Below are 24,912 nucleotides of genomic sequence, written 5' to 3' on the forward strand. Positions count from 1 at the left end.
GGAAATTGACATATACGATGTCCCATTACCACTCTCAAGAAAGAGGAGGATTCATTTTGTATATCTTATAGATAAATGCCCAAATCAAAGCTAGTGACTTTTTCAGAACAAAATCATAGCATAAGCCAATACAAAACAGGTAAAACTGAATTAGGAATTAGAATTATATATATAATGGCCTTATTTTGACAATAAATTGGCTGTAATTTTAATGAATTTTCTTAAGTGGAGGCATCAGGTGCACCCTGTCTACAAAAGTACTACAGATTAATGCATCACTTAAAACTGAAGTTTTCACCAAGATGTTGAAATACACAATCATATATAATATAAGCAATAAAAAGAAGCTGAATAGCCAATAGCCTGCACTATAGCTAAAATCAGGGTCAAGGTCAAATTTGCAAATGTCAAAGTACAGAAAGGTCACTACCTATGAATGTACTTTTATTGACAAATATGACATGACAAATTTCAGCATAAAATGATATGTTAATTTACAAATAATGTGTTAGTCATAATGTGATGTGCAATGCCCAAGATGTTAGTCTGCAAATGTCATTCTACAAAAAAAATATACACATGCCACTGTTAATGGTGAAAATTATGAACAATAACATTTTTGGTGAATTAACGGACAGACATGTAATAAAATTGTGTTAATTTTTATTGTATTAACGCTGCAATGGTGAAACACTATGGTGATGGTGAAAAATAACATAATTCTGACACATAAACTTTCACCATGTGGTGACCATGGTGACCAACTTACACTGTTATTTTTGCCAGGTTTACCCATCACCTTTAGTAAAGCATTTTCATAACCCTGAAATCAGTAAAATGTTTCCAACCTATAGCATTGAGGTATATTTAGTAAAGCATTAGATTAACACTGAACACAAACAATTATTTTTTAACCAAATCTCAAACAGGTCCAGAAGGTGAACATATACAGGTTTGACTGTATAATATTTCTAAATTCCATTTGTGAACCTTTTGACCAAACACAGCAACGATTGCAACCACTACCAAAATTCAAATTTGAATCAAAATTCCATCATCCATATTAGTTACATATCACCATGATAATTTTCTATAACAATATTCATATTCAAAAAGTGAAAAAGAGAATGGAAACTAAAATAAAAGAATGAAATGCCTGCAGTGTGTATATGGTGTCCTTAATAGTAATTTAAACATTATTTAGTGTATTATATCTATAAAGTTTTCAATACTTCTCACTGAAGTCAAATATCTCTATTCTATAAGGTATAAATAGCTACATTTTACGAGTTAATACATTTTAATGTTAAACTCTTGATAAGCTTGAATTTCATACTTTTCATGCTAAACTCAAAATAATTACAGTAACAATTGCTTCACGCCACCTAAATTATGATTTAAGAATATAATTTCAGATTCTATTTGTGACACCTTATACACAGGATGGCAATAATCTAAGACTGAATTCAATTAAACTTAATATAATCTGGCTCAGGGGAATAAAAGCAGGAACTAAGGAAATTATTAGGATTATCAGATTAGGTTAAAAGAAAGAATTATTTCTGCAGACATTGCGAGAATGAAAATCAGGCTTTTATTCACAAGCTCAAAAATTAAGAAAACGCTATCTCATAAATATTGTGTCATTAACAGTAATTTTTTGGTAAAATTAGAATATTATGCAATAATGTTGTTTTTGCTTCACGCTCTTTCTACCGATTCTTAACCGTTTAAATTACAATGAAGCAAAAATCGTCACTTTACGTAATCTCTGATGATAACATGCAGAAGATAACTTACTTAAATTCTAATATTATTACAATTTCATGATTTGTCAATTCACTGGTGGATTTACCAGCCAAGTTAACCGTTCAAGTTTAAAGAAAATTTCTAAATCTTTTTTTGCTTTTTTGACACGTATGGCATGTTTTCTTCTGTAGGCGATTTCCTCTTGACGTAAATGACACTTCAATTTTAAAGTGAAGTTATCGTTTAAGTTGTAATTATAAACAATGATAACATTCTGTTGTAATTAGTAGCTCTGATGAATTACTGAATGGCTGCCGATCTGAGATTTTCCGTTGAGCATCAAGTGGGGAATATAGGTGTCAATTTACTCCAGCGTAATCTTAATTTATATTGTCTTTATGCTTTTCTGTTCTTGAAACTATTGCACACTTTGTCTTGTATTTCTTCCAATAAATCACTTTTATTGTGACGAGTGATTTTCTTCAAGTTAAATAAATCATGGAGATTATTCCGGGTTGAAATAGAATTTTTATTTTGTTTCTACTTGTTTCATGTTTTTTAAGTTGAATTAATGGAAACACACAAGTTTTTCTTACCCAAGTCAAATATAGCCTTAGCTGTTTTTGTCAAACTTTTCCGTTTTTATGGTTTTCATTGCTTTTCAACTTCGTTTTTGATTTGGTCTACAAACTGTTTTGATTAGAGCACCACCAATAAATCTTATGTACTAGCTGACAAAACGCATTTCTGGTGTACCAATTTATAAACCTGGTATATTAATGAGTTTTTTGTGGAGACATTTTGGTAAAAATCTTTTTGTCGAGACAAAAGTCTTACCTTGTAAGCTCTGAAGAGGAGATATAATTCTCTAGGCTTTGCATCCATAGGCAGACCACTCACAAATAGTGTTCGTACCTGAAAATACAAATAAATATATAGTTGATTGTTGCTTCCTTCAAAAAGCCAGTGGCAAATATCTCATGTATATTCAGGATGATAAATAAATGTTATAGTTCTATAAAAACAAATAAATTGTTGAAGTATCCAAATATATATGATCAAATTAAAGTTTATGGATTAACAAATACCAAAAGTGTGTTGTTTTTTTTATATTTAAAACATGTAGTTTAGTTTTCTCATTTGAATTGTTCCATATTTTTCATGTCAGGGCCTTTTATAGCCGACTATAGGGTATGGGTTTTTCTCATTGTTGAAGGCGGTACGGTTGTCTATAATTGCTTACATCCACTTTATTTGAATTTTGGTGGATAGTTCTCTCATTGGCAATCATACCTCATCTCTTTATTTTTATAAACAAGACCAAAATCTTTATTTTCTTCAAATTTATTATTTATTCATAACACAGTGACTTAAAAGCTACCAGATGTATTGCCTTAAAAAAAAGTAGAAATTAAGTTAGGATTAATTAAGATTTTATACAAATATAAATCTTTCAAATGTAAATTTGAGGCTTCTCGAAGTTTTGCTGGTGCAAACTGTCCATTGTTTATTTAACTCATCTTAGAACAGATTGACCCTTAATTATACCATATTTTTTCTAAATATCTAAATGATAGTGATTACGACATAATTACAGTACTATATTCCAATCATTATTGGTATCACAGATACGTATTTACAAATTCTTCCATTGACTTTAAATTAAACCATCATAACCCAGTATCCTATGATTAAACTTGATGCAGAGAAAGGTTAACTTAATTTCCTACCCTGAACAGGTCTATAATATTACCAATTTTGGACGGGAATGAGAGTTAATTCAGTCGTGTATATTAACGATAGAATTCTCTTACGGCAAGTTAAACTGCAGTAGGTTTACATTACAGAGTAAATGAGGATTAGTGTACCAGTGCAGACATGGAATCCACGTCATTTGGACTCTGGTTCATAGATCTGTAATTGGCAATCAATTTACCACATCTCCTAATTTTAATATAGTCATGTGTTGGGCTGTTGGATTATAAAAAGTCCATAAATATCATGGTCAATTGTATGGACATGCAAATTAACTATTCTTTTCCTTTACTTTTGAAAAATAAGTTCTGTCGATTAACAGGATTAAGGAAAAGATGTTATTTCTGATTCTCCTCAGCTTTGGAAAATGTCTGTTTTTCCTTTTTTGTATATTTTTGTGTTTTAATATTTATTCTTCATTAAATAAAATAAATAACATTTGTGTCAATCATACATTCCAGGACTCTAAGGGTCATCCCAGTAATCAACAATTTAATATTCTGTTTGGGGGAAATTTTCCAATTACACATCTCTATGCAACAAATTTGGTATAAACATTCATTAAAAGTACATGTGTTATATGTGTTATATCCATGCTAAAACTAAAAGTCAACAATTTCCTTCCAATAACTTTCCTGACATCGAGACATAAATGACAATAAATGATCTCCTGGGACAGTTTGGCTGAGAAATCACAGATATATATTGGTGTCTTAGTAACTGTCATTGGATAATGGAAATACATAGATATTTATCACGAACATTACCAATAAGGATAAATTTATGATCCTAAAAATCAAAAGTCAAATGCCGGTCAAGGTAATATTTATTAGTTGTTGCCAAAATTCAACACATCTTAAAGTTAGCTAAAAAAACTAGATAGAGACAATGACAAAAACAGATATTAGAATGCTCTTAATGTTTAGGTAAAATCTATGTTGCCATGAGGCACATAAAAGCACAAAATAATAAGGAAAATAAATGGAGAATGTGTCCATGGGACACAGATGATGCCCCCGATTACATACAACGTTATAAAGGGGCATAACTCGAGAACGGTAAAAGTGATGCCACCCAAATTCAAACTTGATCTGTGTTTTATAACATTTGGTTATGGCAAACATAGAGAACAGAAACAAATTTTGGGAGGTACGGATGGACAAGGGCAACACCTAATGCCCCCTGTGGTGATGGCGGGGGCATAAAAATGGTCCATTGCATGGACAACTAGTGAATAGTACAAGAATATAACCATTAACACTGTTAAACAATACATTATAGACAGAAAATGGCAGACCATTATTTCAACCTATCTATGTCAAGAATTACTGAAAAGAATACATGGTCCCAATAACTTGATGACTGACTCGTAATATATATAAGTTTAATGGTATGAATAAGTATAAAAGTCTATGAAACAGCAACCCAACAATACAAAAAAAAAACATCTAAAGACATCAAGTTACATGTGTTGATTTATTAGCTATCAGTCTTTAAATAAGCTTTCATGGAATGAGAATTCATCTGACTAGAATTACAAGGAAATGTATAAGACTAGAGTATTTCTGCTGTAAAGTATTGAAGCCACAAATCTTTTACAAAGATCAATTTACACGAGTTGATTTTTTAGCTAACATTCTTTAAATAAGCTTTCACAGAATAAGAATACATCCGACTAGAATTACAATGAAATATGTATAAAACTGGAGCATTTCCGTGGTAAAGTATTGAAGCCACAAATCTTGTACGATGATCAAGTTACATGAGTTTCAGTATTCTGCAAGATTTCAAATTTCATCAGCTATCAGTCTTTTAATAGCCTTGTATGGAATTAGCATATATCAGATTCTAATTACAAGGAAATATGTATAAAACTGGAGCATTTCCGCTGTAGAGTATTGAAGCCACAAATCTTCGTACAATGATCAATGGCACTGTATACAAGACCTTCCATCATGATCTATCACTGTCCACTTTCTAAGATTGTATAGTTCTTGTCAAATAATGGCGACTATCATCAATTAAAGTGATCCATTATAAATCAAATATTTATTCTATCTGCTAAAACTTATTCAATAATATTTTTCTACAGATTACTTTCCTGTTTAGCAAAATAGATTGATATTGCTGATTGAAGATTGTGACCCATAAACTGACTTAGTTTGAAAAGTGACATGGCTTGAAATGTACATTAGTTTGACAAGCAAACTTCTGGTTGATATTTTCATTTACATTTCTTGTACAAGCTTCAAATAATACGAACATCAGATTCTACTAGTACAGTAGTTGAGTTTTGTGTAATACCAAGTTAACAGAAAGAACAAAAAAGAAACCCTAAAGTCTTAAATGGGAAAAACAATTGTTGTTTTCCGGGACAGATCCAGGATTTGATGTTTGGGGGAGCTCATGAGAACTAGGACGTAGATTACCTTATTTTAACACAAAAGTTGCTGTAATTTTACCTTTATTACTTTTTTTTAATCTTTTTTTAGGGGGGAACATGCCTGGTGTACCCCTGTCTCAGAATTTCCACTTGGGATTTCAGTATTTCCCAAATATAAAGTTAATTGTTTCTTTAATATAACATATACATAGTGCATTAAAACTCAATCACCTTTTAGATGCAGTCATCACCTTTTAGATGCAGTCATCACCTTTTAGATGCAGTCATCACCTTTTAGATGCAGTCATCACCTTCATCACTGACAACAGGTATATTTTTACCTGTAATTACTTCCTTTGATACACGACCTGCATTATGTTTACAAATCCACGGGGAATCTGAAGCCATTTTTTAATTCACAATTATAACTGTGAACAAATAAGCCTCTTAATATAAATACCATCTATATATGACCCATTAATCGATACGTGGCTCTGTCGAGGTTTATACACTTTCCAAGGATGATGGCGACAAAAGATCTATACATCCATGCCTGTCATGGGAAAATTAGATCTCTGTATGTTTGATGGTGTCGTATTTTATGATCTAATTCCGAATCATTTTCAGATCTTTTCAGATCGTAGTTATTCCATTTTGATTATTTGATTACATATGTTAATTTATGCGAAACATGTAATTAATTTGTCTGTCACTTATTTAATCAACCTTAATCTCAAATAGTGCTTACTGTGGATTAAATAGTATTTTCCTGGGGTACCAATTTTGATGGAGTAAGGGAAAATTGTGTATTTGTTAATATATGATTACGGTGGATTTGGTAAAGTGTACATATAAGTCTATATAAGATTGAAGCTTGTTAAACATTAAAGCCTTGGTTAATACCTTTCTTTACCCATGAAATCTGCAAAAATATGTACTCCACAAAATATACTAAATTAACAGTATTCAGAAACGAATGTGATATGGATAAAAGAGGCTGTGGGGTATATGTCGATGAGACAGCAAACAGACAAAGCAAAAAAACAAAAAAAACCTAGAAGTCAACATTCTTGTACAAATTTTATTATCTTAAGCTATAAGTCTAGAAAATTTGTAGAAGTTTGTTGGGGTGTGACATTAAAACAATTCTAACTAAACTGTTACACAGTTAATGAAAGCCTGCTCAAAGTTAAGTAAATCTGCTGATTATAGAAATGCCCAATCTAACACTTATGTTGTTGCCTCAGAAATAAATTATATGAACATCACAGATATCTGGCCAATACGGGAAATACATAAGATGGTAAAGTAGACGGTGAAATTTATGTTGAATAAAGGGAATGAAAAATAATATAATCTTCGTAAATAGTAAATTTTACTTTCAAGACATTTTTTAAAAAGAGTGATGCTTAAGAACTTTTTTAGATAAAAACAGGTAAAATAATAAAATATTCAGCATGCATTCTAATTCAACGAGTAATAATGAATCAGCAAATTTCAGTGGTCAAGATAAGAACTTTCCTGCAGGTCCACGACAAACTTGACCCATGTGCAACTTGAGCAATATGCCAGCTGATAACTTCATGTATTACACTATTTAAAGGATAAGTACATTAAAGAATGTTCCTGCCTACTTGATCAGTTGAACACAACATCATATTTCTATCCCAGAGTCCTCCAATCAGTTGATTCTACTCCCAGAGTCCTCCGTTTCTATAGATTTTATATAGATACGTGTTTGTTATGTTTTTTTATTCAAGTCTAAAGAATACTCAGAATTTAATTGTTTAATTTTAAGTAGTTGACGGGGAGTGACAGTGACATTAAGTTCTATTGAATGTATTCCATATCTCTGGAGATTTTTGTTTCAATTAATTAACTAGCGTTGTAAGCAGTTAATTTGAAAAGTGCTACAAACTAGCTGTATCGTGTCTCCTATTTCATCTACGTTCGCTTAATAACAATACTTTTATGGTTGTAATTTTCATGACAATGTCTACATGTTTTTCAAAAAGCATACCATAAATTCAGAATTAGCATGTTCAGATGTTTTTTATGGTATTAATGGGGAAAATGAAGCTAGGCTTAGATTAAATATGTATGTAAAAACTCACATTTTTTGTTCTATCGTGCACATTTTAATAAGAGATTTACTCATTTTCATTTCTAATTTGCAGACAAAAAAGTGAGCAGATTATTTCATCAACAGGCCTGCAGTCTTTTTGACTGAATTACTGATAATTCCAATATTCAAAGGACCAATATATCGAAATTTTTACCTACAAATAATATCAACTTCCACAAACTGGAAATCACAAAAATGAATACCAATGAAATTAAATTAAGAAACAAAACTATGAAATTTTAACCAACGAAAATAAATACTTCTATCATTATACCAATTGAATCATAATCCAGACAATATCTAGAATAAATTCATCATAGATACCAGGATTCAAATTTTGTATGCCAGACACACGTTTTTTGTACAAAGTACGAAGATGAACAGCATGGAGGACCCAAAATTTCGAAACCCACAAAAATAAATGCTCTTCCTGTGGATTCAATATTATGCCTTGGATACCAAATTTTGTGGATTTCGTGGTTACCTCGGAACCACGAATTCCACTGTCCAACAAATTACAAATTTTCTTCAGGAATTTAAGCAGATTTTGGCAAAACTATGAAATTGAATATCCACGAAAATGCAAGTTTTCCTCAATCATTGAAAATTGGTAACCACGAAAAATAAATGAATCCACAGTATCATATACCAATCAAATCTTTACCCAGACAATATCTACAAATGAATTTTTTATGGTAATCACAAGATAAATCATTTTCTAGAATATAACAAGACAAATATCTAAAAGTGACTTTTTTACGGTAAATGCAAGATAAATTTGTAATAATATTTTTACCTGAATCCCTTCCATTAATTCCACATGGCAGACACGATTTTCTCTGCGCTATTTTCAGACTAATTAATATAAACCACTATTGATCCTAAAGTCTCTGGACTTTCCAATTACATTATAACCAAGAACATCACCCAAATAATCATAGAAACTGAGAAAATCTTCAGGTATCAATCCCCATCTCTCTGTACCACAGATACAGCAAGAAATGTGAAATATTAGAAGTTAATTCACGCAGAACGTGTTCTATAGGAGCTTGGATCAATGGAGCATATTGATTAATTATGCATAAATCTTGATACAAGCAGAGGACAGTGACAATTGTTTATTGATAAAACAATGCCGAAAATTTCCAATAATACAAGTCAACATTCTCTCCCGTCAATTGGGAATTATAACACGGAATTGACGGAGTGGTTAAACTTTTGATATTATCCATATGTCTTATTGTATCTGACTTGAGGGTTCAATCACTTCGTGTTGATTATTCTGGGAAGTATCGTAGTGGAAATACATGATAGAATATTATTTACTCTATCACAAACTTAATCAATGCTATTTAATAATTCAATTATCTCTTTTGTAAATTATCCTCTACAGTTTTTATCAACCTCTAGGCAATTTTATATTTTTATAACTTACGCTTAAATGAAATAAATTGTTAACTTATATTTTTTTATGTTTACTTTCAAAAATCTAGAATCTAGAATCTGCCAGAATCTTCAATGAAAACATGCAATGAGTATACATTTTTGGCTATGAGTTGAAAGAATAAAAGACACAGAAACAGCAATAAAAGCAATTTCTTTGCTTTAGATTTTGCCAAGTGCATGTATGTTGGGATTTTTACATTTTTTTTCCAAAATTGATACGTCGCCATATCTTTTCTGTTCCATTTGATCATATTTGATCATCAATTCAGTTCTTATTCACTACATAGACAAATTTATCATTATAATTTATTTATCTGTTATATATGTCTCTAAACCAAGCAACAACAAACTTACTACAGAATAACAGATCATTAAAAAGACAAAGTTTGTGTCCCCAAAGATAAAAAATGATCCCGGTTTGTTTCTGTGTAATTCCTTATCTAATCGAGCATTCATTGTCTGGTCTACTTAATAAATCTTAAATGAACAAATTTATTATTCCGACACATTCTCAAAGGGGAATCAAAAAATTCGGATGATGTCTTTTGCAATGGATCTTCAAAAACATCAATTTTTTAACGAGAAGTTAAGTTGAGAAATGGCATAGTTGTGTTCCCGACTTAGAGATCTATAGCTGAGTGTTAAATCTAAATCAATAACACAGAACAGAGACAGTCGATCTTTAATTGTTTCTGTCATTTAGCCATAGTTTGAACTGATATATCAAATATATTCAGGAGAAAGGAGATATGGGTTGGATACATCTGCCGACTTGAAGCTCTTTGGTCCTCTGCTGATTTTTCACAACAGAGACAGTCGATCTTAAATTGTTTTTGTCATTTAGCCATAGTTTGAACTGATATATCAAATATATTCAGGAGAAAGGAGATATGCATTAGATACATCTGCAGACTTGAAGCTCTTTGGTCCTCTGCTGATTTCTCACAACAGAGACAGTCGATCTTTAATTGTTTCTGTCATAAAGTGATAGATTTGGCTCTAAACTACTGATATATAAAATCTATTCAGGGGAAAGGAGATATGCCGTGGTACATCTACAGAACTGTAGCCTTTTGGTCTTGTGCAGATTTCAAATACCATAGACCCTTACATCATCAAGAAAATCACAAACAACCTTAAAATATATAACTACAATTCCACAGCTAGGGTGGATACATACAAGACAACATTCACAATATATACTTGAAAATATCCCTATATTAAAACAAAATCAACATTTTATTGCTGTTCCTCATCTCGATGGTATATTGTATATATTCAGCAGTAACCTTATAATTAATATCAAGAAATCTTTAAAGTCAAGTGATTAGCGGTACTAATGATGATATTCTATAATAGCATCTTAAAGTCAACCAAGGAAATGGAAATCTTTTTGTTCATTTTTTCAATTGACACAATTATAAGTTCAAAAACATGAATTTTGCATATATAGGTATTATTGATGGTAGAAAAAAATATATATCACTGTAAATCATTTCTAAATTAACTTGCCTTAAATTTGATTTCACAGCAGTTATAAGGAAATTCAAACAGTATCGGCTTTTTAATGATTAAATTGTATATATTTTCTTGAAAGAGGTATTATTTGAATAGGGAATTAATATCGATTTATGACTTTTATTTTTCAATTGACAGCTTACTCATAAGCATCCTGTTCAAGGATTATAACTGTTTCAAGGCTTTTCAAAATTTTTAACCAAACTTTATCAAATATATAAGCCAGCCTGTAATTCTATTGATTTTCCTGTCTGTTGCACAGGAATTGCATTAATATTCTGTGCATTTCACAAAAGCTTTATTAAATTTTTCTGTGTGGAGCAGAGGATGTGTATAAAGTTGTTGTCCACTGGACATGCACATATTCATGCATTGATTTGAAAGACTAAGTTACAGTAACAAGCTCAGAGGGTTTGGAGGAGGAGTCCTTCAATTCTGTAGTTTTTTTTATTTTTCTTTAGCCATTTTTTTTTATTCTTTAAAAATTTTGCCCGTTATTCTTCATTCTGTATTTTTGTTGCCCATTATTCTTTATTTTTTTTTGCCCTTTATTTTGCATTTTCCCCATTATTCTCTTATCTTTTTACCCCATTCTGACCCTAATTTCCAAAAATTCCAATAATTCTGTATTGAAATACATAAGTCAATATTTTTCACACAAAAGAAAAGAAAAAATATCAAAAGATTGATTGATTGCAGTTTGTGTAAAGTCCAGTGACAAATATTTCATGCAGAATCAGCATATGACCATCAGTCTGGCTAAGGTAGGTAAGACCTCGGCATATGGATGAAAGGCTGCAAATGCACGGGACACCACAGGAATAGACTGGTTGTTTTGTAGGACAACACAGGAATAGACTGGTTGTTTTGTAGGACACCACAGGAATAGACTGGTTGTTTTGTAGGACAACACAGGAATAGATTTGTTGTTTTGTAGGACAACACAGGAATAGATTGGTTGTTTTGTAGGACACCAAATGAATAGATTGGTTGTTTTGTAGGACACCACAGGAATAGATTGATTGTTTTGTAGGACACCACAGGAATAGATTGGTTGTTTTGTAGGACACCAAAGGAATAGATTGGTTGTTTTGTAGGACAACACAGGAATAGATTGGTTGTTTTGTAGGACACCACAGGAATAGATTGGTTGTTTTGTAGAGGACACCCCAGGAATAGATTTGTTGTTTTGTAGGACAACACAGGAATAGATCGGTTGTTTTGTAGGGGACACCCAAGGAATAGATAGGTTGTTTTGTAGGACACCACATGAATAGATTGGTTGTTTTGTAGGGGACACCCCAGGAATAGATTTGTTGTATTTTAGGACACCTCAGGAATAGATTTGTTGTTTTGTAGGACACCAAATGAATAGATTGGTTGTTTTGTAGAGGACACCGCAGGAATAGATTGGTTGTTTTGTAGGGGACACCACAGGAATATATTGGTTGTTTTGTAGGACACCACAGGAATAGATTGGTTGTTTTGTAAAGGCAGAAATCTGAGCAGAAGTACAAAAATCTGCCAGAAACTACCTGAGCCTGAAAACCAACTACATACTAAACCAATTACTCTACTTCACTACTCCTCAAAAACCCAGGTCTACTTTAGAGGTTCAATAAATCTAAAAGCTTTTTATATACTTGAAAAAGATATTTAAAAACTTTTTCATTTTAATATAAAAATATAAAGATATAATAGTTTAAATATCCACCGTCATCTCTCATCATGCATGACATGTCATCTCTCATCATGCATGACATGAACATCTTTACATCGTCATCTCTCATCATGCATGACATGAACATCTTTACATCGTCATCTCTCATCATGCATGACATGAACATCTTAACATCGTTATTCCAAAACTTATGGAATTTATATTACCAAAAAACAAATTCTATAAAATTAAATTAAGAGTATAAAATAATATTGGAAAATGATTTTTTTCTGCCAATGACATTGTTAAGAGTCCATGATCGATATGTAATTACTCTTATTTGTCATTAATGCACTACTGTCTGCACATGTTGGATCATTAAATTCCTCGAGTCCATTGGGATAAAGAAACCATGTATTTTTCTGAATTCTTTTAATGAAAATGTCTAATTTTGTATCATCAATTTTTTCCTTCAATATTCCTCGGAGAATGACTTGTTGATATTTTTTGTTATATCATTTCATCTTGACAACTCAAATGTAGAAAATATTCCAAGGATGAAAACCATTTAGAATTACTATTTTGATAATTTAAACCAATGTTTAGATCATTTACCATTAAAACACTAAGAAATAAATGAAGAAGTTTGTAAAACTATGGATTCTCAGCAGAACCCCCTCCACATCAAATCTTCAGGATCTGTGTCCGAGGGAGACCAAAATTCATGGAAATTGTGGTTATTGGGTGAACCACAAATTTAAATGCCAATTAAGGATTTGAATTGATTGATATTTGGTGTTATAACGCCACTTTTAAGCACCGCTTTTGGGCTATTTCATGGCGGCCAGTTTTTATTGGTGGAGGAAGCCGGAGAAAACCACCGACCTTCGATAGGGAAACTGACAATCCTAGTCAATTAAGATTGGAGTCAAGTGCACCCGCACGAGCGGGGTTCGAACTCACAACCTCAGTGTTGACTGGCTAGTGATTACAGTAGTAACTACTTAAACCACTCAGCCACCGAGGCCCTGCCAATAAAGGACAAATTTTCTTTAGGCTTTAAAACAATGCTGACTTTGACAAAACTCTGAAATCAAGATATTCACAAAAAACACAATTTTTCCCCAGTCCACGAAAACTGGTTTCCGCAAAGAATAAATGAATCCACAAAACCATTGTTATATTTTACTATTGTCATAAATTGGTATCTTTTCCAGTACAACTTAGAACAAAATTGACCTATCATAACAGGAACTCTTAACTATAATAACCTGTCACTCCATAATATGATATTTTATATAGATTTAGCTACTATCTGTCCAACATTACATATTTTGCCAATAAATTTAATCGACTGACTGCTTTTACTTAAGTTAGCTAATCAATAGTTATAATTTTGAAGTAAATGTTTTAAGACTTGATAACATGCACCGTATCTTAGTACATAGGGGATTACACAATGGAATAATAATCAATTCACTGATTCGGAAAATTACATCAATCGACTTCTAAGCTGCATTTCTTAATTCAGATTCAATGATGACTCTTTTTATACAAACATCATTGAATTTGTCTCAACATTTAATCAATAAAATTTTTTCAGGTGTATTGTGTCTTATTAATTTGCTTTACTTAAAAACAAAAAGCTCCCCTAACAAAAAACAAATCAAACAATGAATACTACACTGGACAGATTAATTCCATCTACTCATTAAAAAAACTTCAAATAAATCAATCCAGGGATTTTTCAACCGGTCAGATCATTATAGAAACAAGACATCTGCGATCGTGCCTATATAATAACATATACACAAAGCAATTTTAATGTTTTATTACCCAGAATTGATTCATAAAGAATAATTAATCTCACAGAATTACTTCATAGAGGATGAATTAAGTGGATCTACAAGTGACAGCTTTATAGGTAGTTAACAAGCGTATCACGTTTTTTACAACAGTTTTGAAAGCTTAAGAAAGTGAAATACCTTGTAATCGAGAATAATATTTGTCTTTTGAACAAATAATCACTTTATTTATGACAAATTTTATCATAAAATCGACTTCATCTTTAGTCAATAAATAATCAAGTAGAATTTGAACAATCTCATAGAAGGGGAGATAATTCAAAAAATTTTATTACTTTTAGGTGAAATCATACACCTCAAAATTAAAGCACTGCCACTGGGCTACAAATATTATTAATTTGTACATTTCATTTTAGTAAATGATTAGAAAAATGGTCTAGACTACCCTGAGTGTATAAAGATATTAATACGAGTTCAGAAGTCTCATTTACAATGTCATAGTGAGTAACATTTCAACATAGGAAACATATTCTTCCTATTTTAAAGTCTGATTAACATTAAGGATGTTCGCTACTCTGTTTCAAAATAATAAGCTTTTTAAAAGACTGTTATAAATTGATAGTATATAAATACAGGAACTAAAAAGGCAAATAAAAATGAAGGGTCCTTGTGCTTGTTTTCGAGATATAAGCCATTGAAAATTTAGCAGGAAATGATTCTCTCTAGATTTTTCATACATTTAACATTGGCACCTTTTTTCTGTAAAATAGTATGACAAGAGTGCACACACTGAAATGTCTCGCCTTCTTTACTAATCATTGATATTATGTTGATAGTCCTAAATATAAAGCTTTATTACAACTGTCACATAAACTTAACATTAACCAAGAAAACTAAACATTGACCAATGAACCATGAAAATGAGGTCGAAGGTCAGATGAACCATGCCAGGCAGACATGTACAGTTAACAATTCTTCCATATAACAAATATAGTTGACCTATTGCTTATAGTTTAAGACCAAAACACAAAAACTTAACACTGAGCAATGAACCGTGAAAATGAGGTCAAGGTCATATAAAACCTGCGCGACTGACATAAAGATCATAAAATATTTCCATACACCAAATATAGTTGACCTATTGCATATAGTATTAGAAAAAAAGACCAAAACTCAAAAACTTAACTATAACCACTGAACCATGAAAATGAGGTCAAGGTCAGATGACACCTGCCAGCTAGACATGTACACCTTACAATCATTCCATACACCAAATATAGTAGACCTATTGCATACAGTATAAGAAAAACAGACCAAAACACAAAAACTTAACTATAACCACTGAACCATGAAAATTAGGTCAAGGTCAGATGACACCTGCCAGCTAGACATGTACACCTTACAATCATTCCATACACCAAATATAGTAGACCTATTGCATACAGTATAAGAAAAACAGACCAAAACACAAAAACTTAACTATAACCACTGAACCATGAAAACAAGGTCAAGGTCAGATGACACCTGCCAGCTAGACATGTACACCTTACAATCATTCCATACACCAAATATAGTAGACCTATTGCATACAGTATAAGAAAAACAGACCAAAACACAAAAACTTAACTATAACCACTGAACCATGAAAATTAGGTCAAGGTCAGATGACACCTGCCAGCTAGACATGTACACCTTACAATCATTCCATACACCAAATATAGTAGACCTATTGCATACAGTATAAGAAAAACAGACCAAAACACAAAAACTTAACTATAACCACTGAACCATGAAAACAAGGTCAAGGTCAGATGACACCTGCCAGCTAGACATGTACACCTTACAATCATTCCATACACCAAATATAGTAGACTTATTGCATACAGTATAAGAAAAACAGACCAAAACACAAAAACTTAACTATAACCACTGAACCATGAAAATGAGGTCAAGGTCAGATGACACCTGCCAGTTGGACATGTACACCTTACAGTCCTTCCATACACCGAATATACTAGACCTATTGCTTATAGTATCTGAGATATGGACTTGACCACCAAAACTTAACCTTGTCCACTGATCCATGAAATGAGGTCGAGGTCAAGTGAAAACTGTCTGACAGGCATGAGGACCTTGCAAGGTACGCACATACCAAATATAGTTATCCTACTACTTATAATAAGAGAGAATTTAACATTACAAAAAATGTTAACTTTTTTTTCAAGTAGTCACTGAACCATGAAAATGAGGTCAAGGACATTGGACATGTGACTGACGGAAACTTCGTAACATGAGGCATCCATATACAAAGTATGAAGCATCCAGGTCTTCCACCTTCTAAAATATAAAGCTTTTAAGAAGTGAGCTAACGCCGCCGCCGCCGCCGCCGCCGCCGGATCACTATCCCTATGTTGAGCTTTCTGCGACAAAAGTCGCAGGCTCGACAAAAAAATAACAAGGATTTAATAAGATTTTCAAAGATGGCATTTTAAACTATATTTAATCAAATTATGAAAAGAAAAGTAGGGGTTAGTGGGCAAAAATTTTCAATGGCACTACATGGATAAAACCAGAGGATTCCGAATATCTGGCAAAAATTCAAAAACAAGAGGAGCGAACTTCCTTAACAAGCATAGTTGTATAGATTATCAGTCTATCTGTCTATATGCCCTATGAAACAATCCATTTCAAGAAAATTTGTAAGCTCATCAAATGAGCTTTTGTATAAAGGTAATTTATTCTGGTCTATTTTATATCCTATTAGAATCCTTTACTATTTTGACTATGTGATGGGACAAAAATTGAAATTTCATGAACAAATATATATATATATACATTATAATATTCCCTCGGGTTTATATGATCCGTTCATCCTATTTCGACTCTTTAAAATTCAAGAGTCTATCCTAAATTGAGGTAAATTATATGGCCTTCCAAATACCGTTTCGATCCCTAACATCACTGAAGAGACATTAATTGTCGAAATCCGGATATGGTGTACAAATGTTTGCACCTCATGTTTGTGGTATACCATCTTTCCCGCAAGTTTATTGTTTTCTGTTTGGTATTAAATTAATATTAAGATCCATTTTGTTAAATCTTGTGATCAATTTATTTGGCAATCGTCAATGGCAGTCATCAGGGTTTAAGAACATTAGTTGTTCGACCTGTTAGTCAAATGCGTTTTGTTAAAATATACTTTTTTCACACTTTTTGGTCTTTTGGAAAATGTTGTTTGTGCTGTATTTAGACCCCTCTACCACGAAATTGTTTTACATGCACACGTATAAAAATTGCGGTTTTTATCCAATGCAATCATAGGTTTGAACGTTGTTTTCAATTTAGACTTGTATATATATATATATATCCTAAAAAAAGCTTCTTTGATACATATTCAATCAACTGCTTTGGCTAATGTTGGTTGTTTAATGTCCAGCAGCAAAGATTTCATGCTAATTGTTTTGGCTTATGTTGGTCATTCAATGTCCAGCGTCATGTATTTCATGCAAGTTCAGGAAATTCCGTTATGTAGAATGAGTAAGTCATTGGCCTATTTATATCTCTATTAAAGTCACAATATTTATATATATGGTAAATATTATTATGTAATAAAACAGCTAGCTGTCAATATCTGTCCTGCCAATCTGTCATATTTCACTAATTATGACAATCTTTGTCTCTATTTACAGATCTATCTAAATACCACATGACAAACCACAAAATGTGATACCCATTTACAAACTATGACATTTAATGGAACCTTTTTTTTTAATTTCTGAAAGTGTGGTATTATGGCATTTTAACATAGCTCTGCCAATATGTTGTGTTTAGTAAAGCAGAATTTTTTAGGTCTGTTTTGTCTGTTTTATTCCCAATTTAGCTATTGTTTCATCTCTTTTACTTATGTCTTTATTCCCCTGAAGTATTTTCTAAATTTTTTTCTTGCCTAATTTCTACCATTATTTCTGGTGGCAGTCCAAATTTCCCGCCCTTAATCCCTATCATCCCACCATGCAGAACCTGCCTATTGTATTAATAGTTTCTCTTCCTCAAATATGCACAAAACATTTGACAACTTTCGAGTTTGTTGCATTTTGTCAAAACTTTGGTTTTAGTGAACATCATTCGTTTCACTTCGGGGCATCGTCACTTCCTTCCAATGTTGAGCGAGGGGTTGAAAAAATATAATGCTGTATTGCACGAATTATTCTGCAAATTATATTCTTATAATTGATAATCAGCACTGCTGTCTTTAGAGAATTGTGATTAAAGTACCTATGGAAAAACATTATTTCTAGTTTATCTTGCATAATGACGATCACGAAGATTCTTGATGAACTTTAATAGTGCAGGGATACAGGCGATCCCCTCTATCTGGTAAATGACGTCACAAAGGCGCTCATAATTGACGAACTTTTCCAGTGAAGGACACAACTCGAAAGTGGTCTATTGCCACTGGACCATTAAATAAGCAACAATCAATCAATTTTTCCCACTCTTTCAAAAGCTGTGATATTTAGCTTCTGGCACCTTTAACTTCCAAAAAAGTATCACTGTGACATACCCAGTGATATACATGTACATGTAGATATTTCTACATAATTTAAATAAGGTTTTGTGAAGAATTATACAAAAGATGCTGTGAAATTGTTTCATCTTTTCCATTTCTATTATATAGTCACACTATGAACTACCAGATAGAGACTAAATATGTGACTGTACATATAAAATTTTCATCAACCAGTTAAAAAATTTCTGAAACATCCGCTAAAAATATCATTCACAGGCCACTTCATATTAAGTCATATAACATCATTTTATCATGTTATCATGATTTGGGCCATTAACTATGTGGTGAGGCTAAATGATCTGACATAAATAAAATATACTTTGATATCAGAGCCAATTCATTTATTATTAAATAAATATATGTATGAGTAAACTATCTCACTACCATTAATTCATATTTGTAAACATTTTAATTTTTTGGTATATAATGTTTAATCAAAGCTGATGTGAAAGTCAATGAACTTTAACTTTATGAAACCCTGAGAAAGATGTTTTTGTCATTTATTACTTAAATATCTGATGAAAATTATCCAGACAAACCTACACATACTTTTTTATAACATTAAATGAAACTTTTTCTGTTGAGTCAAACATTTTGTGCTTCATTGGGTTATGAATAACTGTATTTGTCACATGACTCACTATAGACCAATCAAATTATAATTATTTGAAACAAATACATTGAAATACTTAATAACTCTTATTTCATCAATTTGCATGTCACTACCATTTTGTTGCTTTGCATAATTAATTTTTACAAGCTAAAATGAAGTGTTTCTTGGTTCCATCTTCAAAAGGAGATCTTATCTTCATTGCTGTAATAACAATAACCTTATTAGATCTCAAAGGGAAATTTCATGAGAGCATTAATGACCGATTCTGCATTATCGTAAAATTTTTATTATTTACGGGATAAGAAGAAACATATCCATAATCATTCCTTACTTAATATACTGATAGAAAAATACCAAGGGTAGTATTACCAACAAATTTGTTATTGACTGGGTAATAGTTCTTCATATCCACAACCATAAAATATAAAATAAAATAGCAGCATTCTTTGATGTAGACATCCATCGTAATTAACCCCTTTTACAATATAAGCAATATCTTATCTTCCTGTGAAGATCATTCCGTTAGTGACAATCCCTACACGAATAAGTCGTAAATTTCTGAATAATTCACTTCCCTAACACCAAAAGATCCCTTACTAGAACTATTTACTGTTTCGCTATAATCAAACAAAGTAAATTATTTAACAGAGTAGCAATTAGGAGTATTGATTTCCCGAAGAGAAACTTGGAACATCACATGACAACGTCTCGTTAACTTTGTATTCCATGATATACATGTTTTATGTTGTACTGTCGTGGGTTGCCTTCTTCTATTAATCAGAAAATGACTCTGATCTGGCTCACAGATCATAGGAAACCCAGCGAAATCAGAAACAATTGCTCACCAACAAGACAAATTTTATCAGTGTGTAAGACTTTAAAGTAATTAAATTATTCTCTCTTCGTGTTAGATCAGAAGACACTCTATTTGGCTCTGACAGAAAGATTTTTTTTGTGATGTTTTTATTATTGGAAAATTTGCTATGGGATAGGTTTTGTAATAATTAAAACTTGCATTTAAAATTCAAAATTTTGATAGCATTATCTTTATGTAGCATTACCTAAAATTGTATATTTTTGTGGATATTTCATTTCATGGTTTTTGCGGAATTCTGTATATGAGTCTTTAGTCTAGAAAATTTGTAATGTGGTAAAAGATTTGAATTCATAGTTCACGTGTACCCAAGAAATCCATAAAAATAGGTATCCTACAAATAAGATCAAATAATAATGAATCCATGATACAGATACAGTTATGCAAACTTTTAGGACTCCTGCCTTCAACACCAACAATAATCAAAATTTTATAATTCAGGTAATTCAATAACAAACTGGTAACTAGATGGAAACCAGTACCCATCTTTAATACAATTTTACAACCTAATACCAAGAGCCGATGGCCATGTATAATGACAGTCGGACCCAAGAGACTCTCGGAACAAGAATAGGTGTTGTCGTTTCTTGGAATTCCGCCATCATTTTGTTTCGAAAACTGCTAATTAAATCAGCAGTTATTGCCCATTAATCTGGTACAACAATGAATAATTTATGCCACGGAAATTAACATTCTATCAGAGCACACTGGCATCATTACTTATTTACAAAATTCTCTTATGTTTTCCATTTTCGCTTTAATTTCACAACATGGCGGTAGTGTTTATTAGCAAGTGTAATTGTAAGTTGCGGCAAACATGGAAGCTCTGCAATATAAACCTGCGATTCTATCATACTTTTTTCACTTATAAAATTGATTTACTAATGTAATAGTGAGATCTAGATTCTAATAAAATTAGTTTATTTGAGTTTTTTTTTTAATTACAGCTTCGTTCACTCTCCCTAGATACAGCTTTGATTCTTGAAACTTAAGACAAAAAAACAGAACACAGTTGTCTTTTTGAGTTATGCCATCAGAAGTATATAAAGAAGCTAATAAAGACAATTAAATTTCAAATCCTCTGCAAAACTTTACAAATGATCAAAAAGGGTAATCATGATTAATCATAGCAATCACAATCTATTTTAAGCTTTTCATATTCATGCACAATCATGGTAATCATTATATATATATCAATAACATTTCCTTATCTATGATGAATCATTTAAGTAATCATGATCAATAAAGCTAATTTTCCCTAATACAAATGCAAATATTATGCCAACATGTCAAAGTCACCTTTAATATACATAAATATGAATGCATAACTGCGACACTTATCAAAATTGTTCCAAAAGCATTGGACCAAATCTGCAAAACACAGCAAAATATTTTTTTTTCTTTCATACAATTTGCGGCTAACTTATCAAAGGTTAATAGCTCACTGTGAATGGGATAAAAAAAAACTTCAAAAGAAGTTTTATGTCAAACTTTATTTTTAATGTTATATTAAAAAAGTAATTTACAAGTTCTGCAAAGTAACTTTAAAAAGATATTTTAAAATCATCGATCTATAAATGTTTAGATTTAAGTTTTAAAAACTGTAAATTTTATATATTTGCTGTATCTGGCTTTTTCATCCACGAAAGCATTATGCCTCAATCACCAAAAACGTTTTCAATGTTCATGTGTGGTAATATTTATTTCAAAGGCATTCTTGCATTTAATTCGATCCCATCACTGTCTTCTATGGAACAATATTCACATACAAATGGAATTTCAACATTGCCTAAGAGACTTGAAAATTAATTTCTCTTTTTTCTGTAATCTACAACCATATAGTATGAACACAGATAAGCAATAAAAAACATTCAAATGAATCAGCATTGAATAGAATTAATCACGACTAAACGACTCAAATGCATTTACCTAGTAATATCATCTATTTCACAACATATAAACTTGTTGTGATACAATTACAAAAAAAATCATAATATAAATCAAATTACGGTAATTGAAGCAAAACACCTCTCCTGTTTTGTCTTCGGTCTTTATTAATTTTCGTGTTTATTTTCCCCAACGTAAATGTATATGCATATTTGCTTGTTACAAGAAAAATCAAATAACTTTTGGAGTCAACTTCAACAATTTGTATCAATGTTCTGTGCAAATGTATACAAATGGCAATTATTCGGTCCCACAGGAAGCAGTATTGCTGATCAAAATTAATGTATTTGATAATCCAGACTTGCTTTATAAATTTATAAAGACTCCAGTGTAGCAGTCATTTGGTATATTTCCAATTGTACTCAGGAATACTGTGTCTGAATTTTTTACATTTTTTTTTTCTCTTTCAATAAAACATGTCAGAAACAATTCGATAAATTGGTCTGGTTTATTCCATATCCTTAATAAAGTCTGCATTGTTAAGCAAAGAAGGGGTAAATGACTTTTCACAGGGACTTGCAGAGTTGTCAGTATACATTGTAGGATAGTAAAATGGACTGTCAGTTATTAAATGTCCCTAAATGTAACTGCACTCAAAGTAATTTGTTGTCCAGTGTCGAAGTTGATTTAGATTTTTGTTATCTCTAATTTTCAGTCATTTCGTTAAACTTGTTAGATTTCTTAATATGCCCATAAATGATTGCATAAAAAAAGCATTGAAATTGACAAAAAAAAATCCGCTCAAACCTGTGCTGACAACCACATGTAACCAAACATATCTGCAGGGGAACATTTAGTCTATTTTTGCAGAATCATTGGATTGCTGTATATAAATTAATGTTTATATTTATTCATATTCTATGTTATCAACACTCTCAAAAAACTTGAAAAAGATTGTTTAACACCAAAAAATCTTGAGATAAAAAGGATTATAATATATTACACTGTTGTACTGAAATGTTTCTGACATGGTGATATTTTCAAAATTTTCATCAAATGATCCGCCTCCACATGAAACAAAGACTGTATTTGACTACCACCTTTAAGTTCAAATGATATCCTATTACAAGTGAAGCAAACACCAAAAGAGAGTTTAAATTAGCTGTCACCATTATTCACACTCAACATTCAAGTACAAATAAGAACAATATGTCATTTCTGATTAATACCTCGAAGTTTTTTTTTACATCAAAATTCAATAATCAAAACATGTCATTCTATTGAGTAATACCAAAAGTTTTTTCTCTCAAAAATTGATAATCAAAATATCATCCTATTGAGTAAAATATGAAAGTTTTTTCTCTCAAAATTTACCGATCCAAAAAAAAACAAAACTCTTTCCTTCGATCCATACGGTATGTCTCCGGAGAACACACTACAAACATTGCTCGACAGGAAGTAATTCATCAAAGACCGATATTGGATTTTATATCAATTAATACACAGCCTGTAATACCAAGGCAATCTATCAGATCATTACCGCAGAAAAACATTTTGACAATCATTTTTTATCTTCCGCAAATTACAAAATATGATATTAATTGGCGTTAATTATTTTATCTTGTTTTATTGGTAAATCTTAAATGAAATGACATGATCAATTTTAGGTTAAACGATTTCAAAAATGTATTGATTTTATACCAACATGTCTTTTTTAAGGGACAAGTGGAAATTCATTTTGATATAGTTCCTGATCTTGTTAGAATCGTCTGCCTCTGAAATTAAAACAGATTTCAAATCTCAGACGATGGAACCAAAGAAAATGATAACATACTAGAAGAATGTAAAAGACTTTAAAGGATTTTAAATAATCTGCTCCATTGGTTTATTTATTGGGGGAAAAAAGCCAACAAAAAATTGCAGAGACATAATATTAAATCTCTCAAGCAGGAGCTGATGAAGATTGATTAATTTTTGGTGTTTAATGCCACTTTGAACACTATTGGCTGTATTATGGTGGCCTGTTTTTATTGGTGGAGGACCCTTGAGTTGCTGGAGAGTACCACGCCCTTCTCCAGGAAAACAAGCAAAAGGTACTGCAAATCCTTTCATCATCACCTGATTTCATCGCTGCTTTTTGGTGGGTTCCTGTTGTCCAATCTTTAGTTTACATTGTAATGTTTTGTTATCATTTTTGTTATTTGTATCATTTTTCTTTTAGAGCCATGTTGTTATCTGTTCTAATTGAACTTATGATTTTTGATTTTCCCATTGGCAACTTCTCTCTATTTCACAAAGAATTACATATCAAATGAGACAATCATCTCTGTGGTACCTTACTTTTCATAAGAAAAGTACATAGGAAAAATTTATCAGCGTTATTTTTGAGTCTGATCAATAATAGACAGAATTCTTCCATCATCCTCAACATCAGACAAGAAAACACAAAAGGTTATCTCTTATTCCTCAACTATTTTTGTTCTGTAAGAACAGACCCATTGTCATGGAAACAAAGTTTTATCTAAAA

The 24,912-nt window shown here is 31.5% G+C and overlaps 1 protein-coding gene across 10 annotated transcripts in view; it reads right to left on the minus strand.

Annotated features, from left to right (window-relative positions):
• Nucleotides 1-24,912, minus strand: part of LOC127721871 (protein couch potato-like) — a 96,448-nt gene that overhangs the window by 24,738 nt on the left and 46,798 nt on the right. For 7 of the 10 annotated variants that reach the window (XM_052228688.1, XM_052228686.1, XM_052228689.1 and 4 more), the window contains exon 2: nt 2,587-2,664. In XM_052228688.1, coding sequence (XP_052084648.1) covers nt 2,587-2,664 — 78 coding nt within the window. Of the gene's footprint in view, nt 1-769; nt 824-2,586; nt 2,665-8,808; nt 8,975-24,912 lie in introns of those variants that run through there. The other 3 variants (XM_052228693.1, XM_052228684.1, XM_052228691.1) reach the window with 2 other exon arrangements.

The sequence above is a fragment of the Mytilus californianus genome, unplaced genomic scaffold (genome assembly GCF_021869535.1).
Source record: "Mytilus californianus isolate M0D057914Y unplaced genomic scaffold, xbMytCali1.0.p SCAF_12, whole genome shotgun sequence".
Taxonomy (NCBI): domain Eukaryota; kingdom Metazoa; phylum Mollusca; class Bivalvia; order Mytilida; family Mytilidae; genus Mytilus; species Mytilus californianus.